The sequence below is a fragment of the Geotrypetes seraphini genome, chromosome 8 (assembly GCF_902459505.1).
Source record: "Geotrypetes seraphini chromosome 8, aGeoSer1.1, whole genome shotgun sequence".
In the NCBI taxonomy this organism is placed as follows: Eukaryota; Metazoa; Chordata; class Amphibia; order Gymnophiona; family Dermophiidae; genus Geotrypetes; species Geotrypetes seraphini.
The window spans coordinates 180,652,369-180,676,124 of record NC_047091.1 but is presented as its reverse complement, the minus strand read 5'-3'; the positions used below and the strand labels follow the sequence as shown (position 1 = coordinate 180,676,124).

Here is a 23,756-nt window from a genome sequence, read left to right as displayed (position 1 = left end):
TAATTTTCCATCTACATTTATTAAAGATATTGGTCTATAGTTTGAGACCAAAGTGGGATCTTTATTGGACTTTGGCAAAACAATAGTCAAAGATTCTGCTATAGTGCCTTTAATACAACCTTTATTGAGCTGATATTGATAGAGATTTAATAAATAGGGTAGTAAAAAATTTTGAAATGTTTTATAAAATTCCACTGTATATCCATCACCACCTGGAGCGGATCCAACTCTAAGGGACTTCAAAGCTGTTCCTAATTCTTTTAGTGATATTGGTTCTTCCAAACTTCGTTTTATATGTTCAGGAATTTTTGGACCCTCTAACATTTTTAAAAATTCAAAACCATCTTTTCCTTTATTTGGATAATTTTCGGAAGAATAAAGAGATTTATAAAATTTCAAGAATTGTTTTAAAATAGGTTCAATTTGTGTATATGTATTTCCATTTTCATCTTTTATTGCTATTAATTTTGTTTTTCTTTTTTTCGCTTTAAGATAGTTTGCCAGTATTCTTCCTGATTTGTTTGAATTACCATAGTACAATGTTTGTTGAGAAAATAAATCTTTCCTAATCATTTTAGATGAGATCTCATTATATTTACCTTTTAATTTTAATAATTCTTGTTGAATAGAATATTCCCATTTTTCTATAAGTTTTGATTCTAAATTTTTTATCTCTTTTTCTAAGAATATAAATTGTTTTTTAATTTGTTTTTTTAGAAAAGCCGAATAAGAAATTATTTGTCCTCTAATTGATGCCTTAAAAGCATCCCATAAAGTTTCTCTGTTAATATCATCATTATCATTTATTTGAAAAAATTCTTTCATTTTTGTTAGAAGATTTTCACAAAAGTTTTGGTCAACCAACAGTGTATTATCCATTTTCCAAATTGGTCTGTTATTATTTTGATCTGTAGTTTTAATTTTGATCCACACTCCACCATGGTCAGATAGAATAATTGGATCAATGGCAGCTTGTGTCACTTGATGTGCAAGATGATTTGAAGTAAAGATATAATCTATTCTTGAAAAGGAATTATGAACATGAGAACAGAAAGAAAATTCCCGACCATCAAAATGAAGTATTCTCCATATATCTATTAAATCACAAGATTGAATCAAATTATCTAGTCCCATAGATTTCATAACTCTACTTGGGTTTTTATCTAATAAAGGATCCATTACAGCATTGAAGTCCCCTGCTACTATAAGATTTGAAGTAGCCAGTGGTATGATCATTTGTTGAAGAGTTTTAAAGAATTCATTTTGGTTCGAATTAGGGGCGTATATATTGATTAACGTCATGGTAGTATTTCCCATATTCATTTCCACCATTATCCATCTTCCATGAATATCTGAAGCTTTTAGTTTGAATGAAGCAGAGCATTTTTTATTAATTAAAATAGCAACACCTGCTTTTTTCCCTATAGCTGGTGAGAAAAAACATTGTTTGACCCAGCCTCCTTCTAGCTTTTTAGATTCTATATGTGAGAGGTGGGTCTCTTGTATAAGGCAAATATCTGCATCTTGCCTTTTTAAAAATGATAATGCTTTTTTCCTTTTTATCATATGATTTAGACCGTTAACATTTAAAGACATAATTTTAATATCCATTTATTTTTAAATTTTCAGATATTAAATTATGTATATTTTCCCAATGTTTTAAGTATTTCATTTCTCTTTTTTCCTTTACACCCATGATTACCTTATATATTTCCCCTTTATTCCCTCCCATCCCTTTTATCCCTCCCTTCCCCCCCTCATTAATTACGAAAACTTGGATACGCAGGTTGAGGTTAGATTTAGATAACTCCGACAGGCTATTAATAATTATCTAAAGTACTACCATTTTTTTTCCCCTATTTCTGTATATTTTCTCTTATTTTATTATTAATTATAAGAATAAGTAAAAAGTTTTTCATTCTTATGTATTGAAAGATTATTTTCTATATTTGTATGTCTTTAAATCCATAAGAATGAATATATTACATTACTTATATCTTAGAACATTTCAATTAAAATTCATTTCTTTTCAGGTGGTATATTATTTTTACTTTAAAAAACTTTCATACCTGGGTATATTAAGTTTATCATGTTAAGAGCATTCTAATTTAGCCTCTTTCCTCAGAACTGTAATAAGAGTCTTCAGCACAGGAATCCCCCCCATCTCTTATGCTCATTGTTTTCCTATGATTCACGAGAGAGTTGTCAATTAAGAGAAGCCAACAATCCCATCAGTGTTCTCGTTAGCTCTGTCTCAATAGCATACTCTCCAGACATCTATGATTTTAAAGTATCTGAGGCCTGTGCAGACGAGAGTGTAGTCCTGTGCTAAAAACTCTCTCTTTATCTCCCATAGAGGATTGCCAAGTTGAACAATTGTGGGTACTAAATTCAACTTAATAAATAAAAGAACAATTATCTATGAAGATGAAACATGAAATTTGAGATATATATATTTAAAAAACTTTTCAGGCAATTTTTGCGTTTCAGATATATTCTTTTTATATATATCGTATTTGAAACGCATTTTAATGTATCTGAAACGCAAAATTAAACCCGAAGTACCACCTTCAACCGGAAATATAACAAACCAATCACTTCATCTTTTTTATAATCTTCTCTGTGGTTGAAGGATAATTCCCTTCTCACAATTACTCCGCCTTCAAAATTTCTCATCCAATCAGTACATCTTTAAGTTTGTTGAAAAAACTTTCTTCGTCATTATTTGAGTTCGAAGATGTATTTCAATTCATTTTCGTTCCTGCCAGTAAGTTTATTCTATTTATTCTGAGTAGAATTCTAGAATTTTTGTATTTTTTCATTTTTCTTATTTTCCATGGAGAATGTTGCAAGTTGTTTAAGTCTTTAATTCGATCCTTGTGTGTTCTTTTTCCATTGCTTTCCGTTCCAATCTATATTTAACCAATGTTCTTTTATTGAAATTCATTATCATATAAGTCAAAGTTTTCACAAATTGGTCAATATTCTTTAGTATGAACCCATTAAATGTTCTTTAGATTGTCATAGGTTGCTCCAGTTGATTTATAAATTCCTGTAGTTTTTTTGGATCTGTAAAGTTTTGCGTTTTGTTAGCGATGGTAACCTTCATAATCGCCGGATAGAGGAGCCCGAATCTAGCTCCTAGAGATCTTAGTTGTGGTCTCATGTCTAAGAATTGTTTTCTTCTTGTTGCTGTTTCTTTTGCAAAGTCCGGGACAATGTATATTTTTGAATCTTGGCATTTAAGATTTTTGATTTCCTTGGCTATTTGGCATATTTCAATTGCTTGTTGATGTCTTAAAAGTTTGAAAATTAAAGTTCTTGGACCTGTTTGAGTGTTATTTCTTTGTGTTGGAATCCTATGAGCTCTTTCAATTTCCAGTTCCGTTTTAAATTTCAGTGGTAGTATTTTAGGTAGAAATTTTTCAAGAAATGCAATCGGATCATTCTTTTCCACTCCTTCAGGTAATCCGATTATTCTTAAATTATTCCGTCTTTCACGATTCCGGCTGTCTTCCAGATTTTTTTTTATCTCTGTTATTTCTTTCCATATGATTTTGCTGTGATTCATATCTGTATTTAATTGTTCTGTAATATCTTCTAATGTTGAAATTCTATTTTCTGTAATGTCCACTCTTTTAGTTAGGATTGCAGCATCTTCCATTGCTTTTTGTAGTTTTTTGTTACTATCTAAGACAATTTCTTTTATTTGTCTTAGTTCTTCCATAACATCCAGATTTTTTTCTGTTGGTAATGGGATTTTAGAGGGTGTACCTGGCTCAGGTTTCGACCTCTTATTGCTTCCCGATGTTCCAGCTCCCAAGTCAGCTTTATTTTGTTTAGTTGAAGTCATATTTCAATATATATTTTAGTTTCTTTAAAATTAAAATTTAAAATATTTAGTAGTAATTCTTTTTAATATATTTGCATATAAGGAGCTATTCGTTTATCCAACCATCCGTCCAAGCCACGCCCCCTTTTTTTTTTTTTTTTTTTCTTCTCAGTATTCTTAAAGCAACTGTAAGTTATTTGTCTTAGGTTCTATTGCTGTGAGAAAAAATGTCAGTAGTCTTTTTTTTTCTTCTCCTTCAAGCCCTATCTCAGTCTCAATGAAGGCAATAACATTCAAGTAGTAGATCTTTTTTTTTATGTATGGTTGGTTATTCTTTTATAGAATTAATTTACCAAACTTGTTGTGACATCTAGCTTCATCGCTGAAAATTTTGTAGCCTTCTTTTCTGGCTCTCCTCTTATAAGCCCAATCGCAGCCTTTACCGAGGAGAGCAATATTCCATCCAATATATTTATTTCAGCGTCTCTCAATTGCCTCAATGTCACTTTTTTCAGGTTACAGAAATCATTAATCCTTTTATTTGTCCTTTTCTCACAGCCCAAACGCTGAAAAAAAAAACCTACAATCTCCTATATCTGAATCTTTTCAAGTACAACAGCAGAGATTGATATTTATATTGATATTTATATTTATCCTTCACAATTTCTTTTTCGAAGTTAGCAGCAAGGAAATAGTTAAAAAACCGTTGCCCAGTAGATTTTACTGCAGACCTTGCTTTATCTCCAGCAGAGGACAGTTACTTTAAAACATCTTATTTCCTTAATATGACAGGCATCAGGCATTTCAAAACTTTTATCCCTGTCACTAAGCAGCTCACCGGCAGTCCCAGACGTTGTCAAATTTTTTTTTTTTTTTTCGATCTAAGATGGCCGCGATCGCGGTGCACCGAGCAACCGCCTGCAAAACCCCACCCTCGGGAAACTTTTCCTCTGGCGTTTCACGCCGCAGAACTCCGACCGTGCCAAAGAGGAGGGGAAAGGGAGCCTCGGCCTCACGGCGTCTCGAATCAGTCTCCCCTGGCAATATCCAAGAGCTGCTGAGACGGATTCAGCCTTCCACACCTCGCCTCTCAGAAACAAACAGAAACAAAAACGGCACCTCTATCTCCCGATTCTCACCCAAAACGGCACCTCTATCTCTCCGATTCGATCAAGGAGGTAAACTCTGATTTATTATAACATCAAGAATGCAAAATCTTGTTTTTTTTTGTAGTTTTTTTCTGAAAATTAAGCCTGTTTGTACGGAGCTGTTTCCTCACCCAACCGTCGTCATTCGCGTCCAAGCCACGCCCCTCTCTTGGGCCTGTTCTTTTTAACATTTTTGTAAGCGATATTGCTGAAGGTCAGTCTGGTAAAGTTTGTCTCTTTGTGGATGATATCAAAACCTGAAATAGGGTAGACACCCCTGATGGGTGTGGATAAAAGGAGAAAGGATGTGGCAAAGCTTGAAGAATGGTCTGAAATTTGGCAGCTAAAATTTAATGTTAAGAAATACAAGGTCATGCATTTGGGCTGCAAAAACCCAAAGGAATGGTACAGTTTAGGGGGTGAAGAGCTTATGTGCATGACAGAAGAGCGGGACTTGGGTGTGATTGTATGTGATGGTCTTAAGGTGGTCAAACAGGTTGAAAAGGCGATGGTCAAAGCTAGAAGGATGCTTGGGTGCATAGGGAGAGGAGTGGGAAAAAGGAAGTAAAGAAACGTTTACAAATTATACAAAATACTGCCGTTAAGTTTATTTATAAAGGTAAAAATTATGATCATGTCACTCTCTTTCTGATTAAATCTCATTGGCTCCCCATTAATCATCGTATTACTTATAAAATCTTATTACTAACATTCAAAACTCTTGATACCAGTGGCGTACCTAGGGTATGTGGCACCCGGGGCGCATCATTTTTTGACACCCCCCCCCTCCCCCCATGTAAAAAAATTTTTTTTTTTTTTTTGAAGGTCTGCACCCCCCCCCATGTAAAAAAATTTTTTTTTTTTTTTTTTGAAGGTCTGCACCCCCCCCCCGAAGGCCTGTCCCCCCTTGAAGGATGCCTGCCTGCCTGCCTGTCACCCCCTCCCCCTTGAAAGCCTGCTTGCCTGCCCGCCCGCCCCACCCTGAAGGCCTGATGCCCCGACCCACCCCGAAGGACCGTTCGCCCCCCTGGCCTCCCCGCACCACCTATGAACAGCCGCAGCAGGATCGCGAAGTCAGCGTCAGCGATCCCTGCGCTGCTTCCTGCGCCACGGTCCCGCCCCTCCTCTGACGTCAGGGGAGGGGCGGGATCGCGGCGCAGGAAGCAGCGCAGGGATCGCTGACGCTGACTTCGCTATCCTGCTGCGGCTGTTCATAGGTGGTGCGGGGAGGCCAGGGGGGCGAACGGTCCTTCGGGGGTGGCGGGGGACTGAACGGCAAGGCCGGGAACACCCCCTTAGGGCTGGTACCCGGGGCGGCCCGCCCCCCCCTAGGAACGCCACTGCTTGATACTAATGAGCCTCAATTCATAAATAAAGTACTTATTCCATATAGTACCTCACGTTCTCTACGATCAACCAACCATAAACTCTTAATGATTCCCTCCTTAAAAATTATTGGAACTCGCCAGCAAGATATGTTCTCTGTATCAGCGCCGCAACTCTGGAATTCATTACCTTTACAGTTAAGAGATGAAAATAACTTAAGCGATTTTAAAAAGAATTTAAAATGCTTTTTATTTAAGGATGCTTTTAACTTATAAATTACTTTTGAGCTCTCCCTCTTTTCCTTTCTTCTTCTTTTCCATGCTTTTTTCCTAATTCTTCCTTTTTTATGTTGATATCTTTTTCATCATTGTATAAATTTATTAGCCCATCATATATACTTATTATGTAAATCTTTTTTTTTTTTTTTAATTGTATTCATTGTATAAATTGCTAGTTTTATATCTTATATGTTATTTCTTATTTTAATATTATGTTTAATTATATGATACTTTTATATATTGTAATTCGCTTAGAAACAATTTTAATTAAGCGATTAATCAAATATAAATAAAACTTGAAACTATTGATTCCCCTGTATAAGACTCTGGTGAGACCTCATTTAGAATATTGTGTACAATTTTGAAGACATCACCTTCAAAGATATAAACAGAATGGAGTCGGTCTAGAGCAGTAGTTCTCAACCCTGTAAGTGGGACACACCCAGTCAGCTCGGTTTTCTGGATATCCAGAATGAATATGCTTGAAATAGATCTGTTTGCGCTGCTCTCTCAGTATGCAAATCTCTCTCATGCATATTCATTGAGGATACCCTGAAAACCTGACTGGCTAGATATGCCTAGAGCACTGGGTTGAGAACCAATGGTCTAGAGCGGGGGTGTCAAATGTCAGTTCTCAAGGGCTGCAATCCAGTAGGGTTTTCAGGATTTCCCCAATGAATGTGCATGAGATCTATTTGCAAGCACTGCTTTCATTGTATGCTAATAGATCTCATGCATATTCATTGGAGAAATCCAGAAAACCTGACTGGATTGTGGCCCTCGAGGACCGACGTTTGACACCCCTAGTCTAGAGAAAGGCTGTTACAATGGTCAGTGGTCTTTGTCATAAAGTGTATGAGGATAGACTTAAAGATATCAATATGTACGATAGGGAAAAATATTGAAATACCTGTATGTAAATTGTTTTGAATGTGGTTGAAAAACTACAAAAAGGTGGTATACAAGTCCCATTCCCTTTCCCTTCTCTTTCCCTATTTTGGAGGAAAGTCGGGATAGGGACAATATGATAAGAGATGTTTAAATACTTAGGTATCATAAATACACATGAGGTGAGACTCTCTCAGTTGAAAGGAAGCTCTGGAATGAGGGGGATAGGATGAAGATGAAAGGGGATAAGAATATAAGAATTGCTGCTTCTGGGTCAGACCAGTGGTCCATCGTGCCCAGCAGTCTGCTCTCGCGGTGGCCTTCTGGTCAAAGACCAGTGCCGTAACTGAGAGTAGCCCTACCTGCGTACGTTCTGGTTCAGCAGGAACTTGTCTAACTTTATCTTGAATCCCTGGAGGGTGTTTTCCCCTATGACAGACTCCAGAAGAGCGTTCCAGTTTTCTACCACTCTCTGGGTGAAGAACTTCCTTACATATTCCTGAATATGTATACCCTAGAGGAAAGGAGAGACAGGGGAGATATGATTCAGACGTTCAAATACTTGAAGGGTATTAACGTAGAACAAAATCTTTTCCAGAGAAAGGAAAATGGTAAGAGGACATAATTTGAGATTGAGGGGTGGTAGATTCAAAAGGCAATGTTAGGAAATTCTACTTTATGGAGAGGGTGGTGAATGCCTGGAATGCGCTCCCGAGAGAGGTGGTGGAGAGTAAAACTGTGACTGAGTTCAAAGAAGCATGGGATGAACACAAAGGATCTAGAATCAGAAAATAATATTAAATATTGAACTAAGGCCAGTACTGGGCAGACTTGCATGGTCTGTGTCTGTATATGGCCGTTTGGTGGAGGATGGGCTGGGGAGGACTTCAATGGCTGGGAGGATGTAGATGGGCTGGAGTGGTTTTAACGGAGATTTCGGCAGTAGGAACCCAAGCACAGTACCGGGTAGAGCTTTGGATTCTTGCCCAGAAATAGCTAAGAAGAAAAAATAAAAAAAATTGAAATTGAATCAGGTTGGGCAGACTGGATGGACCATTCAGGTCTTTATCTGTCGTCATCTACTATGTTACTATGTTATGTTCGTACGGAATCTAACCCCTTTCAATTTTAGAGAGTGCCCTCTCATTCTCCCTACTTTGGAGAGGGTGAACAGCCTGTCCTTATCTACTAAGTCTATCCACTTCAGTACCTTGAATGTTTTGATCATGTCCTCTCTCAATATCCTCTGTTCAAGGGAGAAGAGACCCAGTTTTTCTAATCTTTCGCTGTACGGAACTCCTCCAGCCCCTTAACCATCTTAGTCACTCTTCTCTGGACCATTTTGAGTAGTACCGTGTCCTCCTTCATGTACGGCGACCAGTGCTGGACGCAGTACCCCAGGTGAGGGCGCACCATGGCCCGGTACAGCGGCATGATAACCCTCTCCGATCTGTTCGTGATCCTCTTCTTTATCATTCCTAGCAATCTGTTCGCCCTTTTTGCCGCCGCCACACATTGTGTGGACGGCTTCATCGACTTGTCGATCAGAACTCCCAAGTAACCTCAGAAAATACTTTTTCACAGAAAGAGTGGTGAATTTGTGGAATGTCCTCCTAGTGGAGGTGATGTAGATGAAAAATGTATCTTGAATTCAAGAAAGCTTGGGAGAAGTACATTGGATCTCTAAGGGAGAGGAAAGGAAGGTGGTATGGATAAGCAGACTAAATAGGCCATATGGTTTTTATCTGCCTTTTATTTTCTCTGTTTCTAAACAATGGTTTTACCTATTATTTGACTGCCTTGTAGCTGACTAGCCCATGTAACTGTTTCATTAATAGTTGTGAGAGCCGATTCAGAAGGAATAAAGGGCCAGGAGTATTTCTTTGTGCGCTAAAGTTCGGTATTCATGTTTTCTGCTCCTGCCCTGGCCCCCTTCCCCTGCCGTTTTCTCAGTCATTCTTGGAGGTTCTCACAATTAAGTTTTGCTTTCTCTCACCTAGATGGAGCGGCAACGTTTGGCTCGAGAGAAGCAGTTGCGAGAAGAAGCAGAGCGGTCGAGGGATGAATTTGAAAGGAGGTTGCTGCAGCTGAAGGAAGAAGCACAATTAGCCAATGATGCCTTGGTAAGTCCAGCTGCCTGTGCCGCAAGAAACGCAGCAGTCGACATGCGGAACAGTACATTGGGAGGGGGAAGGGCCATCATTCTGAACAGGCAGCCCTATAGACCGGAGGGAGTAGGCTTCCCTCCTGCTGATTTGTTATCAGAAGGTATGGGGGTGTTGGGGGATGGGAGGTCCAGGGTTGCGGAGGATGTCGTGGGGAGGTCGGGGGATGTGGGGGCATGTTGGAGAAGATGTCGGGAGGGGTGTAGGGCTTGGCGGCTCTCTGGAGGTGTGAGGGAGGGAGAAAGGAATTTTGGTTCTCCCTGCCGGATCCCTGCTGAGCTGGCAGGACTTCATGAAACTGGCTCAGCTGATTGGGATTCCTCTGCCACGATCAGCTGATGGCAAGCTATTCTGACAGGATAGCACACTTGGGTACCACATCCGAACAGCTTGCTTTTATGCATTTTTCATGTGGATGTCTTTATATTTTGGCAATGTCAAAAAAAGATAGATGTACTAAGGGTTAATACTTATTTTCGAGAAAAAAAAGATGACGTGTGGCAATTTTGAGAATGGACGTCTTTATTACTGAATTTCTGGACGTCTTTCTCAAAACATCCAAACTCTGACTTAGATGTCCTATCGAAAATGCCCCTCCACGTGTGTAGGTATATGATTATGGCATATAGTTTAGAGAGAAGATTGGCTATATCTGATCTTGTAGTCTTGATATTACGGGTTCTGGTATGGGTGTCACTTTAATAGTTAGTAGGGAGCTTAGTCATCTATCGAGGTAGAAGAGGTGGTTTATGTCTGGTTTGGTTTCTGCTGGTCGCAGCCTGTTTGTGGAAGTGAGTAAGGTATTTTCCAAATAGATTTTTAAGCATTTACGAAAGTTTTGGTAGAAGGGGATGTTTCTTAATTTTGACCATTTTTGCTGCGCATTCAAGGCCCTGGTAATAGCGCATAAAAGAATTTACGCCACCACCCCAGCCTACATAGAATCCAAGATAACCCTGTACACCCCCACCCGCCCCCTCCGCTCGGAAGTGGAGAAACGCCTATGCATCCCCCCAGGAAGGTCTCTCCTGTCAGAAACTGCCCGCAAACGCTCCTACAGCCACTTCATCCTTCAACTCTGGAACCAACTCCCCCTGCAAATCAGATTACAGAACTCATTGATGACCTTCTGGAAAGCGGTAAAGACCCTCCTCTTCAACTAAAATTACTACTGCAATCTACCCCTTCATCCCCCTTTAAACTCCTCCTTCCTTCTACCCTCTCTTCTCCATTCTGATCCTCTACTTAAATCGCTGTATAGTCCACTCTTAACCTGTACTTAAATTGCTGTATAGTCCTTGTACTTAAACTATCGTATAGTCTTTGTATTGTCTAAATGTGCTCCACTGTGAATGTTTGCTTGTAGGCCGTTCTGAGCTACTGGGAGGACGGGATAAAAATCGAAATAAATAAATAAATTGTTTTGTATTTGATTCTTCTAGGATTTGGGAATCTTAATCTCATATAGTTGCTGATCAGGTTATATTTGTCTTTGCAAGGTATTTCAATTAAATTCAACATGTAGTCTGGTGTTTTGCCATGGAAGATTAAAAAGATTATTGTACATAGTTTAAAAATACACCTTGTTTCGAAGGGGAGCCAATGTAGTTCGAGTTACAGGGATGTCACTTGGTCATATTTAGTTGCTGAGAAAATAAGCTGGCTACGTTTTGAATGGTTTATAGCAGGGGTCTCAAAGTCCCTCCTCGAGGGCTGCAATCCAGTTGGGTTTTCAGGATTTCCCCAATGAATATGCATGAGATCTATTTGCATGCACTGCTTTCATTGTATGCTTATAGATATGCATATTCATTGGGGAAATCCTGAAAACCCGACTGGATTGTGGCCCTCAAGGAGGGACTTTGAGATCCCTGGTTTATAGTTTTTTTTTCCATATATTTTCTTTGCATCCTACGTAAAGGACATTGCAATAATCTAGTTGGGATAGTACCAGTGACTGAACCAAGATGCCAGATTAGTTTCTGTTTTCTCAAGGTTGTGAATATTTTCTTGGTTATTGTTCATGTTTGTGTCTCCCGGGAAAGGTTGTTGATTCCAGTTTTAATAGGGTGTTACGCAGTGTTATTTGAGCATCGTCGTCGGTGATTCTGGGTGGACTTATCAGTAAAAATTAGGCTTTTTTTCTTTATTTATGAGCCTGCTCATTGGGTAAGTCTCTTTTATCCCAGGACAAGCAGGCAGCATATTCTTAACACATGGGTGACGTCACCGACGGAGCCCTCGGTACGGACCTTTTAACTAGAAGTTTCTAGTTGGCCGCACCGCGCGTGCGCGAGTGCCTTCCCGCCCGACGAAGGAGTGCGTGGTCCCCAGTTTCTTCGTTTCCGCGGAGCGAAGAAGACGCGTGTATTTTTTCAACGGCCGTTGAAATCACTTTTTGCCTTCCCGCTCGCGCTTTTGTTATATATTTTTCTTCCTCTACCTTCGGGTTTCCTTTTTCTTTCAATTGCAAAAAAAAAAAAAAAAAAAAAAAAACTTTGATTTTTATTGTTTCTTTCGTTTTTGCCCCGGCGGGGCCTGTTGCCATTATACAGGCCTCGGACTTCGATTTTGCGGAGGCTATCTTCCCCTTCATGCCCCCGCAGGTCGGTTTTAAGAAGTGCCAGCGGTGTGCACGCCCGATCTCCGTTTCTGACCCACACAATTGGTGTTTGCAGTGCCTGGGTCCGGAGCATCGGGCAGATTCCTGCACCCGCTGTGCCACTTTACAAAAACGTACACTTAAAAAACCGAAGAATCCAGCAAACCCTGCTCTTCGGCTCCGAGTCGGCGATGGATTCATCACCCTCAACGGCGGTACCGCAGAAATCGGCACCGTCCAGCTCGACACCGACCGATCCCGCATCGGCGCCACTGGCGCCAGGTAAGCCGGCTAAGAAGCCTTCCTCTTCCCTCGAGCGCCCTCCAGCTACGGTGACGACACCGTCCATACCGGCATCGCACCGGTCCCGTAAACGCTCCGCCCCGATAACGGTGAGTGCCTCGTCATCGGCCTCCTCATCGCCGGGGCGTGGAGCGGCATCCAAGGAACCGAAGAAAAAGAAAGCGGTTCCGATGCCACCCCTGGATGACCGTATCTCGGCCATTCTGCAAACTCAGCTTCAGGAGCAGTTGAAGAAACAGCTTGAACAACTGCTACCCTCTATCCTGGCACCGCTCCTTCCGGTACCAGACCGGCCCGAGCCCCGCACCGAGCCCCCGGTGTCCACTCCTTCGGTACCGGTAAACACCTCGATGCCGATCCTTTCGGCCCAACAACTTCCTGATGATCCTGTGGTTCATTCTCAACCCACAGTGGATCCTGCTCGGCACCAGGCGGTACGGCACTCTTCTCGGGACCGAGAACGACGCCGATCGTCCTCCCCTGGTGCCGTTTCGGTGCGCTCTGGTAAATCTTTGTCCAAGACTCGCCACACCGCACCCTCCACCCCGGTGTCCCGACACGCACCAGAGGTCAGGGATCCTGATTTATGGGAGGAGACTCCTCTCGGTACCGAGGAGGATCCCTCCTCATCTGATGAGGAACCATCGGCACCTGATGCCACCTCTAAACCTGAGCAGTCCTCTTTTTCTAAATTTCTGAGGGAAATGTCTGCTGCTCTGTCACTTCCCCTTGAATCTGACTCCAAAAAGTCCCAAGCCTTTTTAGAAGCCTTAGACTTTGAGCAACCTCCTAAAGAGTTCCTCAAACTTCCCGTACATGACATCTTACGGGAGACATTCTACAAAAACTTGGAAAATCCCCTCACGGTACCGGGAGCTCCCCGTAAACTGGACAACCTTTACCGTGTCATCCCTATTCCAGGATTCGACAAATCTCAATTGCCCCATGAGTCCCTTCTGGTGGAATCCACCTTAAAAAAGACTCAGGGCTCCAGTGTCTATGCCTCTACCCCTCCTGGCAGAGAAGGTAAGACCATGGACAAGTTTGGCAAGAGGCTTTACCAAAATGCCATGCTTGCCAACAGGGCAAACAACTATTCCTTCCATTTTTCCTTTTATCTCAAACACTTGGTCCAACAGCTGTCTGCCCTCCAGAAGTACCTACCTGAGCGCAAGGTCCCGCTATTCCAGCAGCACATATCTGGCCTTCTCCAAATGCGCAAGTATATGGTCCGCTCGATATACGACTCCTTCGAGCTCACCTCTCGGGCCTCTGCCATGGCTGTAGCCATGCGTCGCTTGGCCTGGCTCAGAGTCTCCGACCTGGACATCAACCACCAGGACCGCCTGGCCAACGCCCCCTGTCTCGGGGATGAGCTTTTTGGAGAGTCACTGGATTCCACCACCCAGAAACTCTCCGCCCATGAGACCAGGTGGGACACCCTGATCAAGCCGAAAAAGAAGGCTCCGCCTGCTCGACCCTATCGGCCTCAATCATCTTACCAGCGGAGGTTCTCAGCCAGGCCACTCAATCCACCTCCCCAACAATCTCGGCGACCCCGTCAACAGCAGCACCATGCCCAGGCTCGGTCTCAGGCCACTCAACCCTCCAAGCCTCCTCAGCCTGCTAAACAATCTCAGCCCTTTTGACTCTTCTCTCCAGGGCATAGCCAGTCATCCACCCTCGCTGCCTCTTCCACAGCCTATCGGGGGTCGTCTCACCATTTTCTCAAGCCGTTGGGAAGTCATCACGTCGGACCAGTGGGTCCTCAACATCATCCGCCACGGCTACTCTCTCAACTTCCAGACTCTGCCTCCGGACAACCTTCCCGTAGAGTCTGCTTCAAACTCATCTCAAACCCCCCTCCTCCTGAGGGAGGTTCAATCCCTCCTCCTTCTCAATGCCATCGAAGAAGTACCTCCAGATCAAAGGGGGCAGGGATTCTACTCCCGCTACTTCCTGGTACCCAAAAAGACGGGAGACCTCCGTCCCATTCTCGATCTCAGGGACCTCAACAAGTGTCTGGTCAAGGAGAAGTTCAGAATGCTCTCCCTTGCCACGCTCTACCCTCTTCTTTCTCAACACGACTGGCTATGTTCCCTGGACCTCAAAGAGGCCTACACTCACATCTCCATCAATCAACATTCTCGCCGCTACCTGCGGTTCCAGGTACTGCACCACCACTATCAGTACAAGGTGCTACCGTTCGGCCTCGCCTCCTCACCCAGGGTCTTCACCAAGTGCCTTATAGTGGTAGCGGCCTTCCTCAGGTCTCACAACCTCCAGGTGTTCCCCTATTTGGACGATTGGTTGGTGAAAGCACCTACGTCTCCACTTGTGCTACAGGCTACTCATCACACCATCTCTCTCCTCCACCTCCTGGGGTTCGAGATCAACTACCCCAAGTCGCATCTGCTTCCCACCCAGCGACTTCAATTCATTGGAGCAGTTCTGGACACCACGCTAATGAGGGCTTTTCTCCCCTCCGATCGCAAGCAGACCCTGCTCCATCTCTGCCGTCAGGTACTCATGCATCCCTCCATTCCTGCTCGACAGATGATGGTCCTCCTGGGTCACATGGCCTCGACAGTGCATGTCCTTCCTCTGGCTCGTCTCCACCTTCGTACACCTCAGTGGACGCTCGCCAACCAGTGGTCACAGACTACGGATCTTCTTTCTCATCCCATCTCTGTGACATCATCTCTTCAGCAATCTCTCCAATGGTGGTTGAACTCCTCAAATCTTTCCAGGGGTCTACTTTTCCATCTGCCCCCCCACTCTATGATCATCACCACAGATGCGTCCCCCTACGCGTGGGGAGCTCACCTGGGAGATCTACGCACCCAGGGACTTTGGACCCCACAGGAGCGTCGTCATCACATCAATTTCCTGGAACTCAGAGCCATGTTCTACGCCCTCAAGGCTTTCCAACATCTTCTCTGTCCTCAAGTCCTCCTCCTATGCACAGACAATCAAGTCGCCATGTACTACATAAACAAGCAAGGCGGCACCGGATCTCGCCCCCTTTGTCTGGAGGCTCTGCGCATCTGGACCTGGGCCACGGACCGCAATCTCTTTCTCAGGGCGGTCTATATCCAGGGCGAACAGAACTCTCTGGCCGACAATCTCAGCCGCATCCTTCAACCTCACGAGTGGACGTTGGACCCTCCGACTCTACTCTCCATCTTTGCTCGATGGGGCACTCCGCAGGTGGACCTCTTTGCAGCACCTCACAACCATCAGCTGCCCCAATTCTGTTCCAGACTCTTCTCTCCTCACCGTCTGACCCCGGATGCATTCCTGCTCGACTGGAGGGATCGGTTCCTCTATGCCTTCCCTCCACTTCCTTTGATGTTGCGGACCTTGTCCAAACTCCGCAAGGACAATGCCACCATGATCCTCATCGCCCCTCGGTGGCCTCGTCAACACTGGTTCTCCCTTCTGCTTCAACTCAGCTCCAGGGAGCCCATTCCTCTTCCTGTGTTTCCTACTCTACTTACACAGCAGAATCAGTCTCTACTACATCCCAACCTGTCTTCCCTCCACCTGACAGCTTGGTTTCTCTCGGGCTGACCTCTCCTGAGAATCTATCTCAACCGGTCCGCCTCATTTTGGACGCCTCCAGGAAACCGGCCACTCTCCAATGTTACCATCAGAAGTGGACCAGATTCTCCTCGTGGTGTCTCCGGCATCATCAAGAACCCACCTCTTTGGCGGTGGAAACTGTCTTGGAATATTTGCTCTCGCTGTCCAACGCTGGCCTCAAAACCACCTCCATCAGAGTCCACCTCAGTGCCATCACTGCGTTTCACGAGCCTATTCTCGGAAAACCCCTCACGGCTCATCCTCTGGTTTCAAGATTTATGAGAGGGCTCTTCAACATCAAACCGCCTCTCAAGCCTCCTCCCGTCATCTGGGACCTGAATGTGGTTCTCTCTGCTCTCATGAAACCTCCGTTTGAGCCTCTTGCCACAGCTTCATTCAGGCTTCTTACATGGAAGGTGCTTTTCCTAATTGCCATCACCTCTGCCAGGAGGGTTAGCGAACTGCATGCACTGGTTGCCGACCCACCGTTCACTGTTTTTCACCATGACAAGGTTGTTCTGCGTACCCACCCTAAATTCCTTCCCAAGGTGGTCTCGGCTTTTCACCTCAACCAGTCCATTGTGCTTCCCGTCTTCTTCCCTAAGCCTCACTCGCATCCTGGAGAACAGGCGTTGCACACGCTGGATTGTAAGCGTGCCCTTGCTTACTACCTTGATCGTACCAGAGCTCACCGAACATCCCCTCAGCTCTTTTTGTCTTTCGATCCCAACCGTTTGGGCCGTCCTGTCTCCAAACGGACACTTTCAAATTGGCTTGCTGCCTGTATTGCCTTCTGTTATGCTCGGGCCGGTCTCTCACTGGAAGGATCTGTCACGGCCCACAGAGTCCGAGCTATGGCTGCTTCTGTGGCTTTCCTCCGTTCCACGCCCATCGAGGAAATCTGCAAGGCGGCCACTTGGTCCTCAGTTCACACGTTCACTACTCACTACTGTCTGGATGCGTTCTCCAGACGGGATGGACACTTCGGCCAATCTGTGTTACAAAATTTATTTTCCTAATGGCCAACCATCCCTCCTCCCTCTTTGTTAGCTTGGAGGTCACCCATGTGTTAAGAATATGCTGCCTGCTTGTCCTGGGATAAAGCACAGTTACTTACCGTAACAGGTGTTATCCAGGGACAGCAGGCAGATATTCTTAAGTCCCACCCACCTCCCCGGGTTGGCTTCTTAGCTGGCTTATCCTAACTGGGGACCACGCACTCCTTCGTCGGGCGGGAAGGCACTCGCGCACGCGCGGTGCGGCCAACTAGAAACTTCTAGTTAAAAGGTCCGTACCGAGGGCTCCGTCGGTGACGTCACCCATGTGTTAAGAATATCTGCCTGCTGTCCCTGGATAACACCTGTTACGGTAAGTAACTGTGCTATCTGTACCCTTCTCCTCTATAGCCAACTCCAGACTCCATCCCTTCTACTTTGCAGCACCGTATTCCTGGAACAAACTGCCTGCGCTTCGTCCCTGCCAGTATTCAAATCCAGACCCAAAGAATTCTTCTTTAAAGTTGCTTTCAATTCCAAATTCCAACTCACCTGCTAAGCACCCATACCTATCTTATCATTCCCTCTGCAATTCCCCCACCAGAGCACTAAGCATAGATGCACTTTTTTGTCCAGTTTGTCTGTCTTAACTAAATTGTAAGCTTGTTCAAGCAGGGACTGTCTCTTCCATGTTTTGGGGTACAGCGCTGCATAAGCCTGGTAGTGCTATAGTCGGCAACTATACGTGTGAGTACTTCCTCTACTGATTTGTTAATTTTATTTTCTTTCTTGTAGAAAGGATTGCATATTGTAATATTCTCTCCCTCATCCTGCTCTACTCTCCTATTGCTGCATTGGGTAAGCAGCAGCGATTCTGACACGCCGCCTGCTGCTAATCTGGAAACCTCCCCTCTGCTGCTTAGAGAAACAGGAAATTGCAACAGAGGAGGGCAGGATGTGGCAGATGGGTGGCTTCTGAGTTAGTGACAGGCAGTGTGTGAGAATAGCTGCCACTGGCCCACTGCAGCATGAGGAGAGTTGAGCAAGATAAAGGAGGGGAGTCAAGACCCTTGGGGGGGGGAATTGCTGGATATGGGGTGGAGAGGACTAGAGAGGAAGAAACAGATGCTGAATGAGTAGGGATAGAGAGGAAAAATTTCCGTATATGAGGTGGAGGGGAGGAAAGGAGAGATTTAGCAGTGGGGTGGAGAAGAGGGTTGAGAGGCCAGAAAGGGAGAAAATGTTGGATGTAGAGGGGAGGGAGAGATGGTGCATGGGGGAGAAGAGAAATATTGGATATGATCGTTAAGGAGAGGAAGAGAGAGATGCTGGGAGTGGAAAGAGATGGACCCAGGGCACAAGGAAGGGCGAGAGACAGAGAGATTGTGGACATGGGGGTGGATGAGTGGGAGGGAGAGATATATAGCAAGTGGAGAGGGGAGAAAGCGGGAGATATTGGATCCAGAAGCCAAAGGAAGTTATGGAGAAATGGCAGACAGTGGGAAGAAAGGGAGAATTCTGGCCAATAGGGAAGAGAGAAGGGACAGGGAGATGAGAGGCTACAAGGAAGGGAAGGGGGAAAAAGAGGGAGCAGGTGCTGAGCTAGAAGGGTGAAGGGAGGAAGACCTGGGAATGGTGGAACTATGGGAGATGCCAGAAGGGGGTGGCAAGGAAATGAATGAGAGGATAGTGATTACAGAGGGTAGAATATGGAAAAGAGGAGCAGATTAAAGATGAAAGGGAATGGAGGACTGGGAAGGAGTGAGATGGAGAATGGGAGCATTAGTGTGTAAGAGAAGAAGATGGGAATTTAATAGCTGACAGAAAAGTAAAAAAGGAGAAGGATGACAAAGAGGGTGAAATTTGAATTGACAGGCAGAAAAGAAAAAAGAGAGGAAAGAGCTAAAAAGGAGAAAAGACAAATAGACAATAGCTGCTTGAAAGAAAATCAGCAGACAACAGAAAAGAGAAACTGGAACTAACATGTTAGAAAAATAAAATGCCCAGACAACAAAAGTAGAAAAAAAATCATTTTATTTTGAATGGAATATGCATTTCTGTTTTTATTTCTTCAGCGTTGCATGATATGCTAAGTTTAACTTCTTGGGGTTCCCAGTTCATTTTTTGTTTAAATATTTTTATTTCTAATTTTTGATTCCTTGTTCTATATTTGGTATGGGTCTGTTGGTGTTGATAGACATGGCAGATAGTGAAATTGGAGGTGATTGGGAAGGGAGAGAGGGATGGGGACCCTTTTTAATTCTCTGACCTGGGCCCTAGCATGTGTAATACTGGTTATCCCAGGACAAGCAGGCAGCATATTCTTAACGCATGGGTGACGTCACCGACGGAGCCCCGGTACGGACCTTTTTAACTAGAAAGTTCTAGTTGGCCGCACCGCGCATGCGCGAGTGCCTTCCCGCCCGACGGAGGAGAACGTGGTTCCCAGTTTCTTCGTTTCCGCGGAGCGAAGAAGACGCATGTGTTTTCAACGGCCGTTGAAAAACTAATTTTTGCCTTCCCGCTCGCGTATTTTTTCACTTTTTTTCCTTTTTTCTTTTCGGATTCCCTTTATTTTTGTTTTCAAAAAAAAAACAAAAAAAAAAAAACTCGTTGAGTTTTCCTTATTTTATCAGGCCGGCCCCGGCGGGGCCTGTTGCCACCATACAGGCCTCCGGGTTCGATTTTGCGGAGGCCGTGTTTCCATTCATGCCCCCTCAACCGGGTTTTAAGAAGTGCCAGCGGTGTGCACGCCCGATCTCCCTCACCGACCCACACAATTGGTGCCTCCAGTGCTTGGGTCCAGAGCATCGGGCTGACACCTGCACCCGCTGTGCTACGCTTAAAAAGCGTACTTTGAAAAATCGGCAGATCCAGCAAAATATTTTGTTTGGTACCGGATCTGCCATGGAACCGGCTGCGACGTTGACGGCACCACAAAAGTCGGCACCGACGACATCAACACCACCTTCCTCGGGGTCGTTGGGCCCAGGTAAGCCGGCTAAGAAGCCTCCCACTTCCCTTGAGCGCCCTCCTGCCACGGTTGCGACACCGGCCCTCCCGGCACCGCACCGGCCCCGCAAACGCTCCGCTCCGATCTCGGTGAGTGCCTCATCATCGGCCTCCTCATCGCCGGAGCGTAGAGCGGCACCTATGGTACTGAAGAAGAAAAAAACGGTACCGGTGCCTCCCCAGGACGACCGCATCGTGGCCATACTCCAAACACACTTACAGGAGCAGCTGCAACAACAGCTCCAACAACTGTTGCCGGCGTTGCTGGCACCACACCTTCCGGTACGGGACCGGTCCGAGCCTCACACTGTCCCATCGGTGTCGACCCCCTCGGTACCGATTAATACTTCCATGCCGGTGCTCTTGGCAGAAACACCTACAGTACATACCCGTGATGCTGCCGACCCTGTCCGGTCCCAGGAACGACATCGGTCTTCCTCACCCGGTACCGCCTCGGTGCGCTCAGGCAAATCTCTTTCAAAGACTCGCCATGCCGAGCCCTCCACACCGATGTCCAAACGTACGCACCCCGACGTTAGGGACCCAGATTTGTGGGAAGACTCCCCTCACGGTACCGAGGAGGACGCTTCGTCAACCGACGAAGAACCCTCCATGACCGACACCGTCTCCAAACCAGAGCAATCCTCTTTCTCCAAATTCCTTAGGGAGATGTCAGCAGCTCTTTCCATTCCCTTAGAGTCCGACTCTAAAAAGTCTCAGGCTTTCCTCGATGCCCTAGACTTTGAGCAACCTCCCAAAGAATTTCTGAAGTTGCCCGTCCACGACATCTTACGGGAAACTTTCTATAAAAACTGGGAAGCTCCCCTCACGGTTCCTGGAGCCCCTCGTAAATTGGATAGCTTGTACCGGGTTATTCCAATCCCAGGGTTTGATAAACCTCAATTGCCCCACGAGTCCCTCCTGGTGGAATCTACTTTGAAAAAATCTAAGGGTTCCAGTGTATATGCCTCCACCCCTCCTGGCAGAGAGGGAAAAACCATGGATAAATTTGGTAAGCGCCTTTTCCAAAATGCCATGTTAGCCAATAGAGCCAACAACTACACCTTCCACTTCTCCTTCTACATGAAGCATCTGGTGCAACAGCTCTCCTCCTTACAGAAATACCTTCCTGAACGTAAGGTCCCTCTTTTCCAGCAACATATTTCCAGCCTCCTCCAACTCAGGAAATTCATGGTTCGCTCCATCTACGACTCATTTGAGCTGACCTCTCGCGCATCTGCCATGGCGGTGGCCATGCGACGTTTGGCATGGCTGAGAGTCTCTGACCTGGACATTAACCACCAGGACCGCCTGGCTAACGCACCTTGTCTGGGTGATGAACTCTTCGGAGAGTCCCTGGACTCAACAACCCAAAAACTCTCAGCACATGAGACCAGGTGGGACACTCTGATTAAACCTAAAAAGAAGACTCCATCTGCTCGCACCTACAGACAGCAGTCTTCCTACCAGCGCAGGTTCTCGGCCAGACCTCTCAACCCGCCTCAACAGCAGCCTCGCCGACCTCGTCAACAGCATCAATCTCAGGCTCGCTCATAGTCTCACTAACCTGCCAAGCCTCTCCCTCCGTCAAAACCATCTCAGCCCTTTTGACTTTTTCCGCCAGGGCATAGCCAGTCTCCCATCATCATTGCCTCTTCCTCAGCCTATCGGAGGTCATCACATCAGACCAATGGGTCCTCAACATCATTCGCCACGGCTACTCTCTCAACTTCCAGACTCTTCCACCAGACAATCCTCCCGTAGAGTCTGCTTCTCACTCCTCCCAAACCCTCCTCCTCCTGAGCGAGGTCCAATCCCTCCTTCTTCTCAATGCCATCGAAGAGGTGCCTCCGGACCAAAGGGGTCAGGGATTCTACTCCCGCTTCTTCCTGGTTCCCAAGAAGACAGGAGACCTTCGTCCCATCCTCGATCTCAGGGACCTCAACAAGTGTCTGGTCAAGGAGAAGTTCAGAATGCTCTCCCTTGCCACGCTTTACCCTCTTCTCTCTCAACATGACTGGCTATGTTCCCTGGACCTCAAAGAGGCCTACACTCACATCCCAATCAATCCGACTTCACGTCACTACCTACGGTTTCAAATACAGCACCGTCACTATCAGTACAAAGTGCTACCTTTTGGCCTTGCTTCATCGCCCAGGGTGTTCACCAAGTGCCTTATTGTGGTGGCGGCCTTCCTCAGGTCTCACAACCTCCAGATGTTCCCCTACTTGGACGATTGGTTGGTGAAAGCACCTACGTCTCCACTTGTGCTACAAGCCACTCATCACACCATCTCTCTCCTCCATCTCCTGGGGTTCGAGATCAACAACCCCAAGTCGCATCTGCTTCCCACACAGCGACTTCAGTTCATTGGAGCAGTTCTCGACACCACACTAATGAGGGCGTTTCTCCCCTCCGACCGTCAACGGACCCTGCTCCACCTCTGTCGTCAGGTGCTCCTTCATCACTCCATTCCTGCCCGACAGATGATGGTCCTCCTGGCCCACATGGCCTCGACGGTCCATGTGCTTCCTCTGGCGCGACTCCACCTCAGGACACCTCAATGGACTCTTGCCAACCAATGGTCACAGACCGCGGATCTTCTGTCTCATCCCATCTCTGTGACATCGTCTTTTCAGCAATCTCTTCAATGGTGGTTGAACTCCTCAAATCTTTCCAGGGGGTCTACTCTTTCATCTACCCCCTCACTCCATGATCATAACCACGGATGCCTCCCCCTATGCGTGGGGAGCTCACCTGGGAGATCTACGCACCCAGGGACTCTGGACCCCTCAGGAGCGTCAACATCACATCAATTTCCTGGAACTCAGAGCCATGTTCTATGCTCTCAAGGCCTTCCAGCACCTTCTCTGCCCTCAGGTTCTTCTCCTGTGCACAGACAATCAAGTCGCCATGTACTACATAAACAAGCAAGGCGGCACCGGATCTCGCCTCCTTTGTCAGGAGGCTCTCAGCATCTGGACCTGGGCCACGGCCCGCAATCTCTTCCTCAAGGCTGTCTATATCCAGGGCGAACAGAACTCCCTGGCCGACAGTCTCATCCACATCCTTCAACCTCACGAGTGGACTCTGGATCCTTCAACACTCCACTCCATCTTTGCTCGCTGGGGCACTCCGCAGGTGGACCTCTTTGCAGCGTCTCACAACCATCAGCTGCCCCAGTTCTGTTCCAGATTCTTCTCTCCTCATCGTCTGACCCCAGATGCATTCCTGCTCGACTGGACGGATCGGTTCCTCTATGCCTTTCCTCCACTACCTCTGATGTTGCGGACGTTATCCAAACTCCACAGGGACAGGGCCACCATGATTCTCATCGCTCCTCGGTGGCCTCGCCAACACTGGTTCTCACTCCTGCTTCAGCTCAGCTCCAGGGAGCCCATTCCTCTTCCTGTGTTTCCTACTCTACTTATGCAGCAACGTCAGTCTCTACTGCATCCCAATCTGTCTTCGCTCCACCTGACAGCTTGGTTTCTCTCGGGCTGACCTCTCCAGAGAATCTGTCTCAGCCTGTCCGTCGCATTTTGGATGCCTCCAGGAAACCGGCCACCCTCCAATGTTACCATCAGAAGTGGACCAGGTTCTCCTCTTGGTGTCTACTGCA

General features: G+C 45.7%; 1 protein-coding gene across 1 annotated transcript in view; it reads left to right on the top strand.

The window, feature by feature from the left end:
• The window catches only part of NF2 (neurofibromin 2), a 190,145-nt gene that overhangs the window by 106,878 nt on the left and 59,511 nt on the right, over positions 1-23,756 (top strand). The window contains 1 exon segment of the mRNA XM_033954223.1: positions 9,473-9,595. Coding sequence (XP_033810114.1) covers positions 9,473-9,595 — 123 coding nt within the window.